This window comes from Neofelis nebulosa, chromosome 1 (assembly GCF_028018385.1).
Source record: "Neofelis nebulosa isolate mNeoNeb1 chromosome 1, mNeoNeb1.pri, whole genome shotgun sequence".
NCBI classification, from domain to species: domain Eukaryota; kingdom Metazoa; phylum Chordata; class Mammalia; order Carnivora; family Felidae; genus Neofelis; species Neofelis nebulosa.
In genome coordinates, this window is record NC_080782.1 from 162,448,875 (window position 1) to 162,469,612 (window position 20,738).

At 54.8% G+C, this 20,738-nt stretch overlaps 2 protein-coding genes across 5 annotated transcripts in view; both read right to left on the bottom strand.

Moving 5' to 3' along the window:
- Window positions 1-20,738, bottom strand: part of LOC131519405 (uncharacterized) — a 344,031-nt gene that overhangs the window by 26,795 nt on the left and 296,498 nt on the right. The gene's annotated exons all lie outside the window — the stretch shown is intronic.
- Window positions 12,222-14,363, bottom strand: SOX1 (SRY-box transcription factor 1). The gene has a single exon (XM_058742410.1). It carries the CDS (start codon window positions 14,345-14,347, stop codon window positions 13,169-13,171), a length of 1,179 nt encoding a protein of 392 aa, XP_058598393.1. The 5' UTR covers window positions 14,348-14,363; the 3' UTR covers window positions 12,222-13,168.

Below are 20,738 nucleotides of genomic sequence, written 5' to 3' on the forward strand. Positions count from 1 at the left end.
ACTTGCAAGAACGAGAGTGGTGAATCACATGTTTTGGTTTCAGAGTAACGCTGAGGGTCCCGCCGACCCCGTGCTGTTTGAAGTTCCCCTTCACACCTGAACTACCAGCCACTTGGCCCTTTATCACACGGGATAACATCTGCTGCCCCTAGTGCTACCATCACGTCCATGTCCCTTGTCTGTTCCCCACAACACCCAGAATAGGGGATGACGCTCTGTCACCATGTGGCACATCTCGAGGAAAGTAAATCCTGCACTCGGAAAGGAGGCATGTGTGGGAATGGAATTGTTTATATTAGAGCCAATGAAATGAACAGAGAAGAATAAAAATCAAGCAAAGCAAAAATCTAGGGTGGCTCTGAACGCAGGCCTGCCCTGGCCAACACCATCAGACTCAGCCTCTGTGGGGACAGTTGGGAGAGGGGCGCCTGGGGGCTCAGTCGGTTGAGCATCAGATTGTGGCTCAGGTGGCAATCTCGAGGTCCATGAGTTCGAGCCCCGCGTAGGGCTCTGTGCTGACAACTCAGAGCCTGGAGCCTGTTCGGAGTCTGTGTCTCCCTCTCTCTCTGCCCCTCCCTCACTCATGGTCTGTCTCTCTCTCACAAAAATAAATAAACATTAAAAAAAATTTAAGAAACGGGGCACCTGGGTGGCTCAACCGACTGACTTCAGCTCAGGTCATGATCTCACAGTTTGTGGGTTCGAGCCCCTTGTTGGGCTCTGTGCTGACGGCTCGGAGCCTGGAGCCTGCTTCGGATTCTGTGTCTCCTTTTCTCTCTGTCCCTCCCCTGCTCATGCTTTGTCTCACTCTGTTTCTCAAAAATAAATCAATGTAAAAAAATGTTTTTTTTTTTTTTAATTTAAGAAAGAAAAGAAAGTTGGGAGAGATCCTGGGGCTGGAAGCATTTATACCAAAAGGGACACAAAGCTACTGACCATATTTTAGCAGGTCCTTAGCAAACGGACTGACGTGTCTGTGTTTTATCACCTGTAATTCTCTCCGAGATGCATGGATTTAAATTTGGTTATGGTAATCTGAGCAAAATACTAACGTAAAAACTTTATTCTCATTTAAACATAAATAAATCATTTACCTCTGTTCTCAAACCGAGGACCCTACTGGAAATGTATTCTCAGTTTTTTAAAAAAGGGAAATTTGGATAACAAGGGATATTATCACTTACTAATGGAATTTATAAAAAAATTCTTAAAATAGACCACTAATTATCCAAAATGAATACATCATCTGTAGTAAGTATTGGCAGAAAAATAAGATTATATTTAAAGTTGCAGCTTAAATTAAATGATGCCTTTGTATTGATATAATAAAAGCAAAAATAATTTTACGTCAATCTATAAGCTACAAATTCCATATCAATTTGAATTGTATGCATTTTTAGCGCCCTCTTAGCATCCCAGTAATTATTTAGAGTGCCGCAGGCCAAAAGACGTATCTAACGGTTCTGTTTGTTAAGTAGGTAAGTCTAAACAACTTAATAAACATGTATGTGCTAATAACTTAGTGACGATTTTTTAATTACATAAATTGAGTGAAAAAGTATTCACTTTCACTTTGCTCCCCCATCAGCCACGATTATTGATCAGCGGCCTTGTGTACAGTCTGCATACTGCACGCCTCTGCAAACCTGGGATCAGGTTGGACCCTGATACCTCATTTCTGGGTCCGCTCCGAGTTTCCCATGCAAATTACTTTTGACAGTTGAAAAAAGTCAGCTGCTGAAAACCCAGTTTCACGAAGATAAGATGCCAGCAGAGGGATCTGGCCGGCATCGGATCGAGTGGCCAGGATTCTTGTGTTCCCTTGGAGTGTAAACATCCTGAGCAGTCTCTCTGATTCTGTGGGGGCCCCCAGGGTGCCTCTGCTCACAGTGTGGGAAAGCACAGTAGGGACAGAGTTGGGACAGGGCCCTGGGCCCATCCTGTCCCCAAGTACGGGTGCCCTGTGCCTCCCTCTGCACGGTCCGACACCCACCACTCTAATTATAGGAAGTACCTTCCCAGGTTTGTACATTTCAGACACACAAGCAGGTTACAGGTCAGATTCACACTGCGACAAGGATTGTTACGAAGAAGAGTGAGAAGGTGAGCATCTGGAGACAGTGCTGGCTGGGACCGGACAGCTGCCAACCTATTTCCACGTCAGGGTCACCGCCGTGAGGCGGGTCCCCATAAGCTCTTTCCTAGGTTCCTTGCTAGTTGTATGATTAAAGCAGGAAGAGGTAATGTCCCCACTGTGTGACTCCTACCAGGAGGCTCCCAGTTCTGCCTTGCAGCCCCGGAGGTGACCGCCTCGTCCCTGCCATGCTTCCTTTTCGCCAGGTGCCTGGACCATCTCTGCACGCCGGGTGTGACTTTGCCCTGATGGTCCTGAGAGAACCCCTTGACCTTAACAGAACACGAAACAGCACAGCATGAAACTGCAAGACACGACACTGCACAACGCAATACAACAGTCGTAACACTTCACTTGACTAACAAACATTCGCTGCACCCCACTACCTGCCGAATCACAGAGCAGGTCTTGGGGAATTCAGAATTGAAATACAAGCCCCGTGGCCTCCACTGCCCCTCAGTCCCGTTTTATGGGACATGGAGGTGAGAGAGCTTTACTCTTCCGGAGCCTCTGCTGCCTCAGCACCAGGCCACGGGAGGGCGTGTCCTGCTCTCCAGCCTCCATTTTGCGTTGTGTATCTCCCGAAGAACCACAAAAACGGCGGCCACAAAGACACTACTGCTCCCCGTGTCCTGAGATGTGGCAGGCACTATGCTGAGCCCCCGAGGGGCCTTCTCTCCTTCACACCATCACACGTGACACTGGACCCTCCCCTGGGGATGCAGGGGGCCCCGGCTGAGGCCAGCCTAGCTCTCTCTGGTTCCTTGTCAGCAGCCTATACCCCTACGTGTGCCCTTCTGCATGGATTCACTTCGGTGAATGGCTGCTTTCCCCGTACGAGGTGCTCGGAACTCTGCTGATGGTGGGGGGTGGGTGGGGAATCAAGCCAATCAGTTTCTGGTCTCCAGGAGCCTTGGTGATGTTGGGAGTGAGGCCTTCCATGTGGTCACTGCCAAGGGTGCACCTGCTCCCTCCAAAGCTGTTCTGGCCGGCAAAGCCTTCACCTGCAGGAGGCTGTTGGGGGCTCTCCTCTCTGGCAGGGTTTCAGGCAGAAGCATGCTAGTCTGGCCCCTTTCTGGACGTTAAGTTTAAATAAATCCCTAATGTGACGACTTCACCTTAAAATGTTATTGTAAATGTTCTGGTTTTTTTTCCAAACCTGATTTCTTATAATCATAACTGTTTCAAATTCAGTTAAAACTTAATTTGTTCGTATTTATATTGAACTTGTAGCTTGTAGCTTGATTTTAAATGATCTATTTTTAATGCACATGCATAATTAAATTTGAGCTGTGATTTTAAATACAATTTTAGCGTTCTGCAAGTAGTGCCTACAGGTGATATATTTGTTTTGGGGAATAAAATATGGTTTAATTATCTCAAGGCTTTTATATAATTCCCCTTAGCAAGTGCATACTTTAGTTTGTTTTCCAAATTTCATAGTTCATATTTTAAAACTGAGAATACATTTCCAGTAGTATTCTAACTTTGAAAGACTAAAACAATTTTTTTTTAATGATCAGGAAAGTTTTTTACATTAGTATCTTACTCAGATTATCATAACCAAATTTAAATCCATGCATCTCGGAGAGAATTACAGGTGACATACTGACACGTAAGCCCATATGCTAAGGACCTACTAAAATACGGTCAGTAGCTTCGTGACCCTTTTGGTCGTAAATACTGGCAGCCCCAGGACCTCTCCCAACTGTCCCCACAGAGGCTGAGTCTGATGGTGTTGGCCAGGAGCAATCCTGTGTTCAGAGCCACCCTAGATTTTTACTTTGCTCAATTTTTATTCTTCTCTCTTCATTTCATTGGCTCCAACATAAACAACTCCGCTCCCGCACATGCCTCCTTTCTGAGTGCAGGATTTTCTTTCCTTTGGATTCGCCACGTGGTGACAGAGCATCCCCCGTTCTGGGTGTTGTGGGGAACAGAAAAGGGACATGCACGTGATGGTGGCACTAGGGGCAGCAGTGGTATTAATGACATGTGATAATATTCAGAACGAGTCAGTTTAAGAAACTCCGCCCTCCCCACTATCTACAGGGGCCTGATTATCTGGCCTGACATTCTCATCCGTTAAAATTATGAATGATTTAGTCAACAAAGGCAAAGTCACTGTCTCCAAAAAGCTATAGTTAAAATGCATAGATTATTAGACTTCCTGAATGACACCTTGTGTCCTGAAATTACCTAAAACCCATACTGGAATTCTTAGATTATCAACACAGTTTTGATTCTTTTTTATGGAACATTTTCTCTCATTATCTTGTATTTAAAATTTATTTTCTCACATGCCATTCACATAGGTCACGATTTCTCCCACAACCACACCTTAATCCCCATCTGTGTCTGTCAACAGCAGGAATGCGGTCTTTACTGTGATCGGCGGTAATAGGGACGTCCATAAAGCAGAACTGCGTGCTTTGTAGATGTAGCACTGCCCGTGTATACAGCTTACTTGTTCATACGGCAGCCCCTCGATTTGCACAAAGATGTTTAAAGTAGTGAATGGATCAAGGTTTTTTAACAACAAAATATTCCCATTTCACAGATGACAGTATGGAGAAACTAATGATACCACACTTTGTTATAATCATGACCTATCAGTTAAGCTGATTTATCCCATCTCATGGGCACTATTAAATGTCCCTCCTTCCATGTCATGTGCCACTAAAATTACTCTCAGCTAACTGACATGAATGCTTTGGCCCCTGAAAAGCAAAAGGCGAGTGCGTGGTATATGCTCTTGGTGTTTTAACGTTAACTGTGGTTCAGGAGCGGCAAAGTTCTTTACAGGCAGCCAGAACGATTTGTTGGAAAACGGAAAATAAAGGCAGTAAATCAGTCAGTCCTTCCTCTTTATGACATTCTAATAATCCAGCTTAAATTTTTTTCTTCTCTCGCTAATTCAATTTTTTTCAAAAGTCATGTAATTGAACAATTAAGTGAGAGCACTTTATAAGTAATAAATCGCTACTTGAATTTAAATGATCTAGACACAGCTTTAGCAGCTCTATTTATCATACAAATTTGGGGGCCTCTCCCCTGACACCGGTTTCCCAGTATCACGCAGGACCCGTCTCACCTCGTCGGGGTGTGCCTACGACGGTGCAGATCCCGGGTGTCACTGGAACCCCAGGCTTGGCCTGTCAGGGGCACGGGGTCTTTGATTCTGGATGTGAAGCAAGCTCTCCCGTGTCCTGTGCACCCTGAAGACGGGAGCCCGCTGCCAGAGCGAACCTCTGAGTCTACATCTTTGACAGCTCAGAGCCAATCTGCATTAGCAGTTCACTGAAAACCAAAGCGGTTCTCGTGTATCCTCTGCTCAGGTTTATGTGGCACTCTTCACTGGTGCGTACAGAAATGCAGTGCCTACGCCTCGTGTCAAGACTGGCGACAGGGAATGTTGGAGCAGCACCAGGATGTCCGGCTTCCATCTTTCACTCCCTCTGAGAAGCCTTCCCTGATTCCCCCAAATAGGGCACGAATGATCAGTCAGCATGAAGCAGATACCTCTGCCCCCCAACTGTTGCCCTCAATAACGTACTCGTTCATGTGACAATGAGTCCCACCCACTGGGTAGTGAGCCCCAGCACCTGGCCACACACACACACACACACACACACACACACACACGTGCTCCTGTGATAACCCAGATGTACAATGTGCCCATAACTGGTATTTGTTGAACAGATGAATGAATGAATAGGATGGTTGTCACGTAACTCTAAAGACGGGTTGTTATTAATATGAATATATCGGCGCATTGTATTGGCACATACAATTAACACTGCTCTCACTCAGGCCAAATTTGGCATTGATGTCCCACTGTACCCCTGCCCGGGCCGACACAGGCTTCTATGTCAAGTGACCACTTATTGACGGTCTATTCTTTGCTAGACACAGCATGCTCCTTACATCATTAATCCTGACCATATTCTTATGAAGTGGGTTCTAGTATTTCTTTTTGCATATGAGAAAATGGACTCAGAAGAAGGACACTTGATCAAGGGCAATGAGCTGACACATGCTAAGCCTGGATTCAACTGCAATCCTGTCTTCCTCCAAATCCTGTATTCTTTCCCATGTTGCTGTGCTACGGTTCAACAGACATTAGAAATACGAAAAATACCATATTGACTAACTTTTCACCTAAATTCTTCCTTTTCTTTGAGCACACATCTGTCATTTCTCTGTAGGGTGAAAACGCAAATAGCCAATTTTTACAGGAATCAACTTCACTCTTCAGTTCGGTTTTGAACACAAAGAGCGAAGCTTCTGCGTCGATCTCTACACGGAAATTCACGGTAAATTTACCGCTGAAGTTTGGGCTTTTCTATGTCCTGAAAATTCCCCCGATAGTTTGGATGACTTAAAAGCAAGAGGGTTCTAAATCCTTTTCCGGGTTAAAGGACGCTCGCCTGGCTTTCCTCCTATCCTGTTGCTTAGAAATAAAAAGACAAGTTGGCCTCTGCTTTGAATTTCTTCCTGCTGGTGTCGTGTTTGTGGTTGTGTCTACCTATCGGGTACTTTGCCCTACATTCTGGGATTCGTCGTAGGAAGTCCTGGGTCAGTACTCCAGGCGGGTGAGACTCTTGTTTCCGTAGGTCTCAAGTGCGTAGGACGAACTGCGAGTGCTATTGCTGCCTCTAGATATCGTCTCTAGTTAGCATTTCGGGGTGCTCAGAGAGAAAACAATGTCTGGGTGATACCTCTTGTCAGTTTCCCCATTGTCAGACCCAATCTTACATTCCTCCACGTTCACAATATTTCCCCATTGGGAACATGCCTGACATTGCAATTTCTCAAAACCGCAGCTCTGCAGTGAATGCCTAATTCCTGAAGCTGCAAAATCTAACAAAAGCTGATTTTTTCCACTGATTTGACTGGCTGACTATTTCGAGACTTTGCATGTGACCTGTTCTTGACAAACGTCTTTAATGTGCCCGCGTGGCTGCTCTGAAGTGGCTGCCGGCAATTAAAGCCTTGGAGCTGCCTGCCGGGCATCCAGAATTACTCTCAGAGTCCAGAGTTTTTGCCACAGACCAATTTTCCCCATCGGTTACATTTAGCAAGTTCCTGAGCTACTTGGCGAGTTTTGGCTGCTTGGTTTTGAACCCGGAGCCCATGTGCCGCCAGGGTACCCGGTGTTGCCCCGGGAAGGGCCTGGGTTCACTCCCAGTCCCTCCTTTTGTGGTGTTTGTAACCTTGCTTTCTCTCTCTCAATGTGGTGTCGATGTTTTCACATTTAAAGACGAAAAGCCAACTTAGAGAAAAGTGTGCCAATCCTGGATTTTTTATTTGTTTGTTTGTTTATCAAGATAGATGACCTTTTTCTATATTGGATGGATAGTTTGCTTGTCGTGTTTTCCCTTGTTTTTTATATTTGTCAAAACTCTTGGTGTTACTTAAGCATAAATTCTGAACCTGACTGCTAAGGAAGACAAATTTATCTCTGTTCTGTTCTTTTCTCCTGACCCCTCTCATCCTTCCCCCCAAACTCCAGTTTTTATTACTTTTGAGGTCAGCGCCCCACCCCCACCCGCCGCCAGGGGATTTCACTCCCTGATGAAAAAACGCCTGGTTTATAACCCAAATGAGGGCCTCACTCCTCCACCCTGATGGACAATGGGGGTCCTAACATATTCCCCCTGCCCTCACTGCTACACGCCTCCGATCTGTGTTTGCAAGGGCCTAAGTGAGGCCGGGGTTCTGGACGGGAGGCCGGGAAGCGCCCCTCGCCCCAGGGCCTGGGCTTTCGGTTTGGGTTTCTTACGGAAAAAGAGCTGCTTTAGTAAGACAGAGCCCCTAAAGAAGGGAGCCCATCAGGCCTTCTCCCCAGGCTCCCATCCGAGGAGCAGCGGGAGACGGCCCAGGAAACGGCAGACGCAGGCATTCCGGCTTGGAAGGAATTCTGATGGGCAGCTAATCCCACCCTGCAAAGCTGCGAACCCGCACCGCTGTGATTCGCGACCCCGCCCCGCGCCCCCTCCGCTCGCCCCGTCCAGTGCGCGCTCGGGCCAGGAGTGCCAGTCCCTAATCTCGGCCCCCTCTCCCCCCGCCCTGCACCCCGCAGTCCGGGGGTGCGGGCCCCCCTCTCCCCCAGCCCTCCACCTGGCATTCCGGGGGTGCGGACCCTCACCTCCCCCTGCCCTCCACCCCGCAGTCCGGGGGTGCGGGCCCCCTCTCCCCCAGCCCTCCACCTGGCATTCCGGGGGTGCGGACCCTCACCTCTCCCCGCCCTCCACCCCGCAATCCGGGGGTGCGGACCCCCATCTCCCCCCCCCCCCCGCTCTCCACCCCACGGTCCGGGGGTGCGGACGCTCACTTTCCCTATCCTCCACCCCGCAGTCCGGGGGTACGGGTCCCCCTCTCCCCCCCCCCTCCCCCCCGCCCCGCCGCCCCGCCGCCTTCCCCCCACGTGTTGCGGCCCGGCCCGGAGACGCGCTTGTTCCGCCCGCTGATTGTAAAAGGGTTTGACTTGCAGCTGACCCCGGGTCAGGACTTTCTCTCTACTAATCCCGCTCTCTTTAAACACAAAAACACTCTGCCTCTTCCCTCGCATCAGTCACCTTAATCCCCCGCGGCTGACACCGCCAGCCCCGGAGCCCAGGCTGCACCGGGAGGGTCGGGGCGGCCCGGCCGCGGGGCTCCGGGTCGCTGCCGGGGTCCCCGCCCCTCCCGCGCGAGCCGGTGGGGACGCGGCCGAGCGAGCGGGGGGCGACGGGCCACGTCCGGGTACCGGCCGACCCCGACCCGACTCGGCGGCAGCAGCAGCCGGGGCGCAGGGCGGAGACGGACGCGGCGAGGACAAAGGGAGGCCGGGCGCGCGGAGAAAGGAAGGGACTGAGTCGGAGGCGGGAGGGGACGGAGGTAAAGGCGGAGGGAGGCGGGCGGCTGGCGGGCCGGGAAGGGGTGAGCACGGCGGAGAGGGGAGGACGCAAGCGGGGCGCGAAGGCCAGGGAGCCGTCCCGGCCGGGGCTCCGCCGGAGCAGGGCCCGGGAAGGGCGGCGAGCGGGGCGGGAGGCCGGCCGCCCCCGCCCCCCGCCGGGAGGGGACCTGGGCCGCGCCCCCAGCGCCCCACCGCCCACGCCGCTGGGTTCCCGGGGGCGGGCGGCGCGCAGCTGGAGGGGAAGGGCCGGGCGGGGGGCGGAGGAGGGGCGGGGACGCGGGCTCCGAGCCCCCCTCCCTCTCCGCCGGGCCTCGCCGTCGGGCTGGGGGGCGACCCTGCAGGCCCCGGGGGCGGGGACCGGACCCACCCCCCTCGGCTGCTCGCCCCGGGGCCCTGCGCCCCTCTCCCCTCCCCTCTGGCCCAGCATTTCAATCCCGCCAAGAGTCGTGCTGGAAAAGGGGCTGCGCCAAGGCCAAGTCTGCTTTTCACTTGAAGTTTCCAAGGAATCAAACCTATTATTACATTCTGCCGCCGACGTTTCTGGAGCCTCTGCCCCGCGGCCCAGGCTGCGGAAGCCGGGAGGGGGGGAGCCGGAGGGGCCGCGGGGAGGGGGGCCGCGGGCGGGCGGCGGGTGCCGGAGCCCGGCCGCCCTGGATCGCGCCTCCCGGGGCCCCGGATGCTTTCTCGAATTAAGCGGAATTTTCCGGAGACAGAGCTCTGCGTGGCCGAGTCTTTGTCGGGAAAAAGAACTGCGTGAACGTGCGTGCGAGCCTTCTCCCACGCGCGCCTTTAATAGACCCGTCAGCCAAGCTCCCGACCCACATCTGCAGAGCGGGCGCGCCTGCCGGCGCTGGTTCTCCGGCCAGTGCATGGCATCTCGCTACTGTGGGATTCCCGGGCCGGGCGCGGGGGGCTGGAGTCAAGTCCCAAGGGCAGCCACAAAAAGGGCCTGTTCGTTTAAATACAGGTGGTGGGAAACCAGACAACTCCCCCTCCCCCCTCGCGGCAAACCGTGCCACCCGCGGCTAGAACGGCCTTCTGCGCCAAGTTCTGCAAACTTTGCACCCGGCTCCCCAGCGAGTCCTGTCCGCGTTCTGCGCCAGGTTCTGCAGCAAAGACGGGACGAAGCTGTGGGGAGAACAAGCACCCTGTGATTGGGGGAGTGAATGAAGCCATCATATCAGAGTCCTCAGATCCCGGTTGGTTTCCTGAATGTCATGAGGAGGAACCTTGACGAGAACCAAATTCGCAGGCGAGCGAGCCGTCTCCAGGGCCTAGTGGGAAATTTTCTCCACGAGTGTAAACCGCACAAACGCTGCTGGAGAGCCAGGGTCTCAGCCCCGACATGCATCCCAGCCACCGGCTGCTCCCCCCATCCCGGCTTATTTTTAATGGAGTCATTCACGGATCTCTATTTGCTTTTCTCCATGTCGTTCTAATCAACACAACAAATTTCGCGGGATTTCAGGAATTCCTATGTTAAGATCTTCCTGGGTTTTTAACAGAAGTGGCTCCCTGCACCTGGCATTGAATTTCGGCTCTGTATGCCGCACAGGCGGGAAAATGTCCTACATCCACCTTCGGGGAGACCCAGGGACAGCTGTGTCCAGAACTCCTGCCCGGTGCTACACTTCTCAGTCTGACACACGAGTGTGACCACATCACTAATACGGGGGATGAGCCAGGATCTGGATGCCAGTGGCTGAGCACACATACCAACCAGGGGCATACACACGTGTGGCCACAACCACACATCTGTGTGCTGCTTTAATAAGTGCGGGGACATGTTGGGATTAGGGTTAGCAAAAGCACGGAGAGAGTCCGTTTAACCTACGTTTCAGAGCCATGTGGCCCCGCTCCTTAAGCTGGGTGTGGTGAATTAGCAGAGCATTACCGAATTTCCCAAAGCATCTCCCAGAGGATTGTGTGGCATTTATTCATGTATCCCCAGACTACTTCCTGATGCTGTGCCACTCAGCAATCCACACATATCCAAACACTTTCGGGGGCCACCGTGTCACAAAGGATCAGATTGCTTAAATAAAAGAAAAAAGAAAAAAAGAGGGGACTTTATTATCTGTTAGAAAGAAGCAGTGGACATCGTTCCTGAAATTTTTGCAGTCACTTTAAAAAATGCATGGTTTAAGCCAAATTATCAAAATGACTCCAAAAAAGACACATGTCAATTGCCAGTTTAGCATTTTACTTAAAGCTATTCTCCAACGCAGGCTGAATGAGGTTCTCATTAACCTAGGAGCACAGGCCCATTTTTGGAGAGATGGTCTCTGCTCATTCCAGGACAAGAAAAGAAAATGAAGGAGGAGGCCTAAAGCTGATGAAATCAACGTGTTTTGATGTGGCCTCAAGGCTTTTTTTTCTCCCCCAGAATGTAACTTCATCTCTATGTTGTGACTAATTTCAAAACGTATTTGCTACAGTATAACTTTTAAATGCAGTATTTAATGCTGTCAGGTTACTTGAAGACAAAGTTTTACAGAAAACTTGAAATTCCAGAAAAAACTGCAGTGTACCCATAAACACCTAGAAAAAATATAATTAAAAAATTTAAAGCATCAAACACCCTCCGATCTCGTTAGGAATAACAAACACCACATTTTGTGTATCCCAGTTCACTCTGCGGGCAGGGGGGTGGTGGAGTGAGTGTATGGAGTGAGTGTGCTGTGTATTTATGTTGGGGGTGGGGGGGAGAGAAAGAGAGAGAATCCTTGATCGGTTTGCCCTTTCCCAAGGAGAAAGAAGCCAGAGGGAGGGGCTGAGGAGGGACGGAGGGGGCTCGGTTGCACTACATTTTGGCTCCAAGTGTGTTCCCTTGAGACAAATTCAGATAAATTCCATTTGCAATCTTGTTACTTGCGGGGCAATTGGAGGCCTCCGTGACCCCACGGAGGTCATCCGTCAGGGGCCTGGTGCCGCCATCGGGGTCCCCTTCGTCCTGCAGACCAAACTTCGGCAGAGATCCTAGGCGGCGGGGACGCAGAAGCATCCATGTGGGCCCGCGGTTAGAAACAACACACCAAAGGGCCAATAGAAACCTGGTCATTATTTCTTGATCCGTATTAACACTGTAAATGCTACAAAACCATCTATCGATTTTAAGTTTCTTCCCTTCCACTGAAGGGAGCTCCGTGAAGATCGTATTCTCCCCGCCCCCCCCACCCCCCGGGGAGTCTCTCACTTTTAGTTTATGCTGATAACGCCTCTTTCTCCTTCTTCTGATTTACTGATTGTATTTTAAAGTCACAAAACATGCATATAAAATTAGCACGTTCCAATTACAGGGGAAAACTGGGCTTTTTTCTCCCTCTCTCTCTCAAATTTATTGACTCAAAACTCGATGCATTTTTTGTTTTAAGGAGAGGTCTTTTTTCGTTTTTAGAAGAAAGGCTTTTTAGGAAATTATGTACATAATCTGAATCCCCCTCCCCACACCGCAACGCCGAAAATAAAAATTTCACAATGCATTTACAAGAAATAATACAAAACAAAAAAAAAATGGAAATGCTCAGATACAGAAAGTTTTACAAAACCCAGAATATAACGCGGCCACCCGAAAGCACTGGGGAGATCTGTGTATAAATTAACAAACCAACCAAAAAGAAAAAAAGAAAAAAAGAAAAAAAAAGCGGTAACAACTACAAAAAAGTCGTTAAGTGTCTGGATCTGCCTCACTACATCAATAACGAACGAGCACAGCTCCCGGCACCGAGCCTCGGGTCTCGGGCGACTAAACGGCGCCAGGAAGCGGTGCAGGGTGAGGGGGCGCGCCGGCCGGGATAGAAAAGTTGGGAGTCGCCTCTCGCTTGGCTTGGCCTTTGTCCCCTCGCGCAAAGAAAACGCTTTCCGCCTCCTCCGTGAGTGATAAATACTGTACAAAAAGTCTCAAGAAAGCCCCGAAGTCGGCCTAGACCGCACGGCGGTGTCAGCGCTCGGCGGGTCCCCAGGAGCTCCCGCAAAGGGGAGGTGGGGGCCGCGGGTCGCCCGCGCTCGTCGCCGCCAGTGCCTTCCTCTTTACAAGAACGTGGAAACGTCTGTACAAAAGCAAGGCCGCCCGGGGCGGGCCGCACGCTCCCTCGTCGCGCGTCGTGGGCGCGGGCCGCAGAGTCCCCGCGTCCCTAAATGTGCGTCAGGGGCACCGTGCCGTTGACGCCCGCGCCCGCGCCCTGGTAGTGCTGAGGCAGCGAGTGCAGCCGGCTCTGCGCCGCGGCCGCCGCGGCCGCCGCCGGGTCTCCGCCCTCGCCGGCGGGCAAGTACATGCTGATCATCTCGCGCAGGTCCCCGGGGCACGGCGCCCGCGAGTGCGCGGGGGCGGGCGGGCTGCCGCTCGGCTCGGACTTGACGAGCGAGCCCAGCGCGCCCAGGGCGCCCGACGACGCGGCCGCCGCCGCTGCCGCCGCCGCCACGGCCGAGTTCTGGTGCGCGCCGCCCGCGGCGGCGGCGGCGGCGGCCGCGGCGCCGTAGGGGAGGCCGCCGTAGCCCGAGGGCGAGGCGCTCATGTAGCCCTGCGAGTTAGAGATGGGGCTGTACTGCAGCGCGCCCATGTCGTAGCGGTGCATGGGCTGCGGGTTGTGCGGGTGCGCGTGCGGGTGGTGCGGGTGCGGGTGCGCCGGGTGGGCGTGCGGGTGCGCGCCGCCCGCGCCCGGGTGCTGCCCGTAGGCCAGCTGTGCCTCCTGCATCATGGCCGCGGCCGCCGCCGCCGCCGCCACCGAGCCGGGGTAGGCGCCGTTGGCCCAGCCGTTGACGTGCGCGTAGCCGCCGCCCGCCGCGCCGCCCGGGCTCTCCAGGCGCTGACCCACGGCCGCCGCGCCCACGCCCACGCCCACGCCCATGGCCACCGCCGCGCCGCCGCCGCCCGCGCCGGCCGCCAGCAGCCCGCCGGCCAGCGAGTACTTGTCCTTCTTGAGCAGCGTCTTGGTCTTGCGGCGCGGCCGGTACTTGTAATCCGGGTGCTCCTTCATGTGCAGCGCGCGCAGCCGCTTGGCCTCGTCGATGAACGGCCGCTTCTCGGCCTCGGACATGACCTTCCACTCGGCGCCCAGGCGCTTGCTGATCTCCGAGTTGTGCATCTTGGGGTTCTCCTGGGCCATCTTGCGCCGCTGCCCGCGGGACCACACCATGAAGGCGTTCATGGGCCGCTTGACCCGGTCCTGGTTGGCCTTGGCGACCCCGCCGCCGCCGCCGCCGCCGCCACCGCCACCCCCACCGCCGCCCGCCCCGGCCGGGCCCGACAGGTTCGTGGGGGCCTGGGCGCCGCCAGGCGAGTGCAGGTCGGTCTCCATCATCATGCTGTACATCGGGGCGGCCCGCGGGTTCACCGGCACCGCGCGGGGAGGGCCGGGAGCATAGACGGCCGGGGGGCGGAGGGTGGAGAGGGGCTCAATCGAACGGAGCGGGACGCGGGGAGGGGGAGAAGTCCTACCGGAGAGGAGAGCGGGGCGCAGGTGGAAGCGAAGACAACGGAACGGGAGGCAAAAACACACGCACTCAGCGCAGGTCCGGCTCACAGGTGCAAAGTTTCTCCTGGTGCTCAAACCACTTGCCGAAGAGGGCGCTGGCCGGGGTCGTCGTCTTCGCCGCCGCCGCCGCCGCAGCCCGGTCGCCTCGGCGGAGCGGCGCAAACAGGTGCAGGCGTCGCCAAGCTGCAGCTCCACTTTTCGGGACGTGAGCCGTGCGCGGGGCCTGGCCCGGGGCTCTCCGCCGCCTCCTCGCTGGCCGCCGCCGAGCGCCGCCTTCTCGCTCCTGCGCTCGGTCCTCGGCGGCCTCCAACTCCGGGGCTACAACTTCTAGCAGCGCGCCGCGCCGCGTGCGTTGGGCATGTGCGGGTCCCAGGTGCCCGGGGGGGAGCGGGGCGCGGAGGGGGGCGCGGAGGGGGGCCGCTGGGGAGGGGGGCCGGGGGCAGCGCAGGCGCGAGGAGAGGGCCAGAGAGCGGGGCCGCCGAGCCCGGGACTGGCTGCCCGCTGCCTGCCCGAGGCCGTGCGCTCGGAGCGGAGGCGCACGCGGGGCCGGCGGCGCGCGGGGCCCAGCAGCCATACGCCGGGCCCGGGCTGCCATTAAATGAGCGCGCCGCGGCCAATGGGAGCCGGCGGCGGCGGTGATTTGCATGGCGCGCTGGCGAGTGACGTGGGGAGGGAGTAGAAGCTCGGGGCGCGGGCGGCGGGGCGGGAGGAGGGGAGGAAGGAGGGGGAGCAGGGGCAGGAAGGAGGGGGAAGGAGGCCTGGGAGGGGGCACAGCCACGCTGCTTCCTGAGCGCGCGCGGCGGCGGCGGCGGCGGCGGCGGCGAACCCCGAGCTCGCCCTCCTCGCCTCTCCCGCCCGCGCGCTCCGAACGATTAAGGTTGGGTTTAAAAGCGAAGACGGAGAAAGACTCGTTCGGGGCGGTGGGGGGGGGGGGAATGGGGGTTGGGGGGGAATACAGCCCCGAGCCTTGTTTAGAGGAGCGCACTGGAGACCCAGCCCCGCGGCACCCCCGCCGGCCAAGTCTGCGCTTGCTGGGAGGGGGAAAGTTGGGGCCGAGGCCTGGGAGGAGAGGCACGCCCCCGGGAGCCGGGGGTAGCTGGGGGGCGTCTGAGATCCGCAGCTCCGAAGCCCCCCACGAGTTCTCCTGCGAGACCCTCCCGGGTATACCTGCTCGGCCGCCGCATGGGCGGAGGTTCTCCAGTGCCCTGTCTCATCCACAAGGCCCTCCCGGTCCAGGCCCCGAGAATCCCCCTAAGGAGGAGAGGGGGCGTTTTGTCAGACTTCGCTCCATCAGCCCTGAACTCTGTGTGTGTGTTTGTTGAGGGTTTCAATGAGCCTGGGGGCGTCTTCTCAATTTGGCTCCTTCCTCCTCAAAAGGAATTGCCAGGGAGCTGGGAGACAACAAGATCTATCTGGAGTCTAGTAGTGACTCCACAACAATCGAAAAAGTTGGTTGAAATCGCGAAAGAACGATGGAGCCCACGCTTTTCTGGAGCGAATCTTCCAGCAGCTGTTGGCCCAAGATCTATGAAAACTGCGTGAACGCAGCGGGGCCCACTGGACACCGAACGGGAGAAGCGGGGCCTCGCGACTCAGCGACAGATGCCGCTTTCCTACATAATGCGAACGAAAGGCCTGGTTCCTGGGAGGAGTGAGGCCCTGTCTTCGGCCACAACTCCTAACCCTCACAGTGTGCTCCATCTGGGGACGCACAAGAGATTTCCAAGCCAAGTCCGGAGCCCCCACCGTGGCGCTCACGCTACCATTTCAGTCCGAACGATAAGCAAGTGGCCCAGAGCCCCCCCCCCCTTTTTTTTTTTTCAGAGACTCCCTCGAGCCCTAGAACCCCTCGTGCCTACTCCACGCAGGCGTGTGTGCGCGCCCTGGAGAGGGAGGTGCTTAGGGGACGTGGGTGAAGCCGAGCCCAACCACAGCGGCGTGACTGACCATCTTGTAATCGGAATAACCATGTACCGGCGACGATGACCCTAAGCGTTCTAATAAGGACGTTGAAGTGTGCTGGGCAGTGAGCACGTGACACCTTCTCCCTCCCCCTCCATTAAAAAAACCTCTGAGGTGGTGAATATCCTGACCCCATTGCTCGCCCGAGGTGCAGGCGTCCTGCTCTCTGTGATCCCAGTTACCGTGATTATTACTGTATAGCCTTTTTATTATTATTTCAAGGTTGCTACAGTATGCCATGCGACAGCAAAATGGTCTCTGCAGATTGAACTGCTTCCGCTTCAGGCCATTCAGCAGTTAATAGTGAACTCATCAAATAATACATAATTATATTAGAAAGGAAATGTCGTTTTGTATTTAGTTTTTCACTAAATATCTAGGTTATAAAGTCGGTTTTCAACTACCTTCTCATTTCATCAATCAAGTTTGTTAAATCTTTTGATTTGTTTCATGCACTACCTCCAAATATCAGTTACATTGTGAGTGAACAAAAAAAGAACAAGAATATTGTTTAAGAATGCTACAGGCCTGTTTTTCCTTTGATAATTTAGGAGGCGATGGGTGTGCAGTGAGATCCAGTGTGTTATGGAAAGTCAGCAAGACTGAAATAAAGGAAATGGTTTACAAATTATAAACTATATTATCCACTTAGCAATTGAAAGATTTCTTTTCCTCTGCTTTTCAATTTAGATTTTAAACTAAATAGCCTAAGACCCCCTGAAAATGCTTTGTGTGAGTCAGGCTTGGCACATTATTTTCCATATCAATGGGGCAATTTATTTTATAAACACCCTGCACTCCAGTCAGCATTGCAGGAATGCTTTATGCTTTTGGGAACTTGGATGGCCGACTTTGAACGGTCTGGTTTCTTTCTACCACCATCCTGAAAATTGTTTCCAAATACGGTGTTACCCTTGTTTTCCGGAGCATCTAAATGGGAGGTAAATGGTTTAGCCTTGCGTGAGATCACGCTGATGCTTAGCGTTCAGGGCTCTCTCCACAAGCCCTTTTGAGTGACGAGATGCTCCCTGGGCCCGAGCGGGTGCACGCTCTGGGTGTCCACATGCACAAGCATTAAACTGGAGCCGCAGGTGTAACTTGTTGCCAAGCAATAGATGATTGGCACCAGCCGCCTGTGCCAATTAGGCAGTGGCAGGGCAGTGAGTGCCAGACCTCTCCGCGCCTTCCACCCTGGCATGGAGACTGAGGGGCGTCACATCGACTCCCGTCGGTGACAGCTTCTGGGAGCCTCAGTTCCTCACTCCTTCTGACCCCTCTCCCCAGTGACTCTTTGAAAGGAGAGGAAACTGTCCAAAAACCGGTTTGGAAAACACCTCCTCTCCCCAGTTTTGTTTCTCCCCTCTTCACCTCCACTAGGTTGGCAGGGGCCTCCTTGGGACTGAGGGATTCTTCAAGGTTGGGTGCTAGAGGATTTGAAGACAGACTACACAATTTCCAGGTAACGTCAGGGCCCAGACCCTGAGGGAAGGATTAGTTCACTGATGATTGACCGAATTGGCTTTTTTTTTTTGGCTTCTCAGAAACTTCATTGTATCTTTTTGCTCAAAATGCCAAAGTGAAGATCAACTTGGCAATATGGATAGGTGAAGATACTTGCTGTTCTTTTATTTAACTTGTGGGCATGATCCTCAAAGAGAATTCAGATCTAAGCTCCGTTAGAGGAAATTATATACACACACATGCACACGTGGGTGTATGTATACGTATGTGTATATACATATGGCACACATACGCATGCGAATACACAATGCCCGCAAAGAGTATATGCATTCATAAACATCATGTGTTCACAGAGGAGATCTGCACGTGTACATCCAGGTGGGTAGACATACAGAATATATGCATATCTATGTACATGATGTATTTGGGCAATTGCACAAGAGCCCCTGACTTTTAAATAAACTGAGTTCTGGACTTCTAACACCACCAGTGTAAAGTGCTTCTGTGGAGTAACTAAGACTTTTGGCTTTGACTTTCCCCACAGCTCCGTGGTTGTGCTCAGGAGAAATCTGGGAAGCAGAGACGGTCAGAGTGGACAGAACTCCCTGTAGATCGCCCCTAGCAATCTTTAAATGAAAGCTGCGTTTCGGGCACCTAGAGGAGACTTTCTGTGCCAGCACCAGTCCACAGCTCCAAGCAAGCAGAGAGATGGACAGGTCAGGAGTTGGCAGGTGGGGACGGGAGTCAGTGAAAGGTCACCGCAGGGAAGCAGTGAGACCAAACATTCCTGTCTTCCGCGGCCTTGGCTCAGTCGGCGGGTCCCGGTGACACTCGCCCAGGAGATGCGCGCACACCGCCGGCGGCTGCGCCCCCGCAGGAGTTAAGCTCCTGGGGCTTCCCAGGCCGGGGGAGAACCGAGGCCCGGCCTGGGCGCAGCCTTCTAGGCTCTGGAGTCGCCCCGAAGGACCGAGACCCGAGAGATTCCGGGGAGGCAGATCCTGAGGGAGGGAGCCACCAATTCAAGGCAGGACTCGGGGAGCGAAAAAAAGTGATCCGAGAAGAGGCTGCAAGGAGGAGGAGGAGGTGGCGGCGGCGGAGCGAGCGCGGGAGAGAGAACAGGAAGACGGGGAGGCAGCTCGGGCCTTCGAGGTCATCTCTGCCGACAGGAGGCGCAGACCGAGGAGAGGCGTGTGCCGCTGGAGGGGGACAGCGCGGGGAGGCGGCGGCGGAGGCCGCGTTTCCCCCCTGCCGGGAGCCGCGGGAGCGCGGGCCGCGATCGCCGTCTGCTGGCCGCTGCCGCCCTCGCCGCCTCTCGGAGCTCCGGGCCTCGGGCCCCGCGCCCGCGTCCAGCTCCTGCGGCGTTGCGCCCGTCTCTGGGGCTCGGCGCGCGCCTTCGGGGCTTTTCCAGGCAGGGTGCGCGGGGGTCAACCCCAGCGTCGTAAGGGACACTGGTCTGGCCCGGGTCCCAGGGCGCTCTGGGTCCCCCCTCTGTGCCCTGACCCTGCTAACTTGTCCCGTTGTTCCCAAACAAAGCCAACGGAGGCAAAGTAGCACAAAAGTTTCTTTGTTGATTTTTTTTTTCTTTTAAAGGGGGAAAAATAGTCACAGAAAGGGGTAAAGAGGAAGGAGAAGAAAAAGAGCCGCTCGCCAGTAGGGAACTTCCAGCGGCCCCTGCCATTTGGGGATGGCAACTGAGCAGGAGACCTTTGTGGCCGCTCTGAGCTCGCAAGTCCGCGGCCCTCTCCGGGTTCGGAGGCCTGCGCCCGGCGTGTCTGCGGGACAGGGGACATGAAGGCCTTCCTCAGCCATCAGTGTGGGGATCCGCACATCCCCCCCGAAAAGCAAACAACCCTGTGTGTGCGCGCGCGAGTGTTGTTTCGTGCCTCCTAGCTCTCTGGGTGAAAGCATTTGGAGAATCTCTGGGAGCTTTCGAGTAGGGGCTCACCCTGTGAGCAGTACTCACACATATAATTCAAATTTCACAGCTGACCTGCTCTGAAAACCTCAATCAGCTTCTAATTGAAGGGAAAACAAAATATTGCTTCCCTACAGCAGAGCTAACGATTTAATCATTATATCAGACATTATAGCTTTTAATTAGGCTAATGCTGATACTGTATGGAAAGAGATAATTCAACACAGTTCTTGATGAATTCTGTAATTGGGTTAACGGCAGAGCAGTTGGGGGAGAGGCGTCAATATTCAAGCTGCGTCCGTGGCCACCAGGTTTATGAATGAAAGACACAAGACAAGGGGAGGGAAGCGCTGGGACCCGAGGGGGGCCCCACGCCCTCGGCCCGGCGGAGCTGCGGGCGCTCGGGAGAGGGGGGGGCGGCGGGCCGGGCGCGGGGCTGGGCGGCCGCGGGGTGCCAGGCCGTCCGGGCCTCGCCGCCAGCTCGGGTTCCTCCTGCCTCTCAGCCCGCCCGGCCCTTCGGTGGGAAACTTTCCCCCCAGAATCGCGGCGGGCCGCCTGCCCCGCACACCTGGACTCTGGGGTCTCCTCCAGGGCGCCCACCGGGCCCAAGCCAGTTGGGCGGGGAGCTGGGCCCGGCGCGGCTTTGGGGCGCAGTTCTACTGGGCGGCCTTTAGGGACCCGAGCTCTGCCCGGGCTCCCGCCCCCCCCCCCCCCCCCCGCCCTCGCCGGGCCCGGGGCGCCAGCCAGGAGGTCCCAGCATCCCCGGCCAAGGTACGTGGTGGGCGCGCGCGACGCCCGGTGGGCGCGGAAGGGTGGTATTCTCTCGTCCATACCGATTAACAACTTGGCGGGAAAGCGAGTCGAGCGGGAACCCCGGCCAGTGCCCGGAGG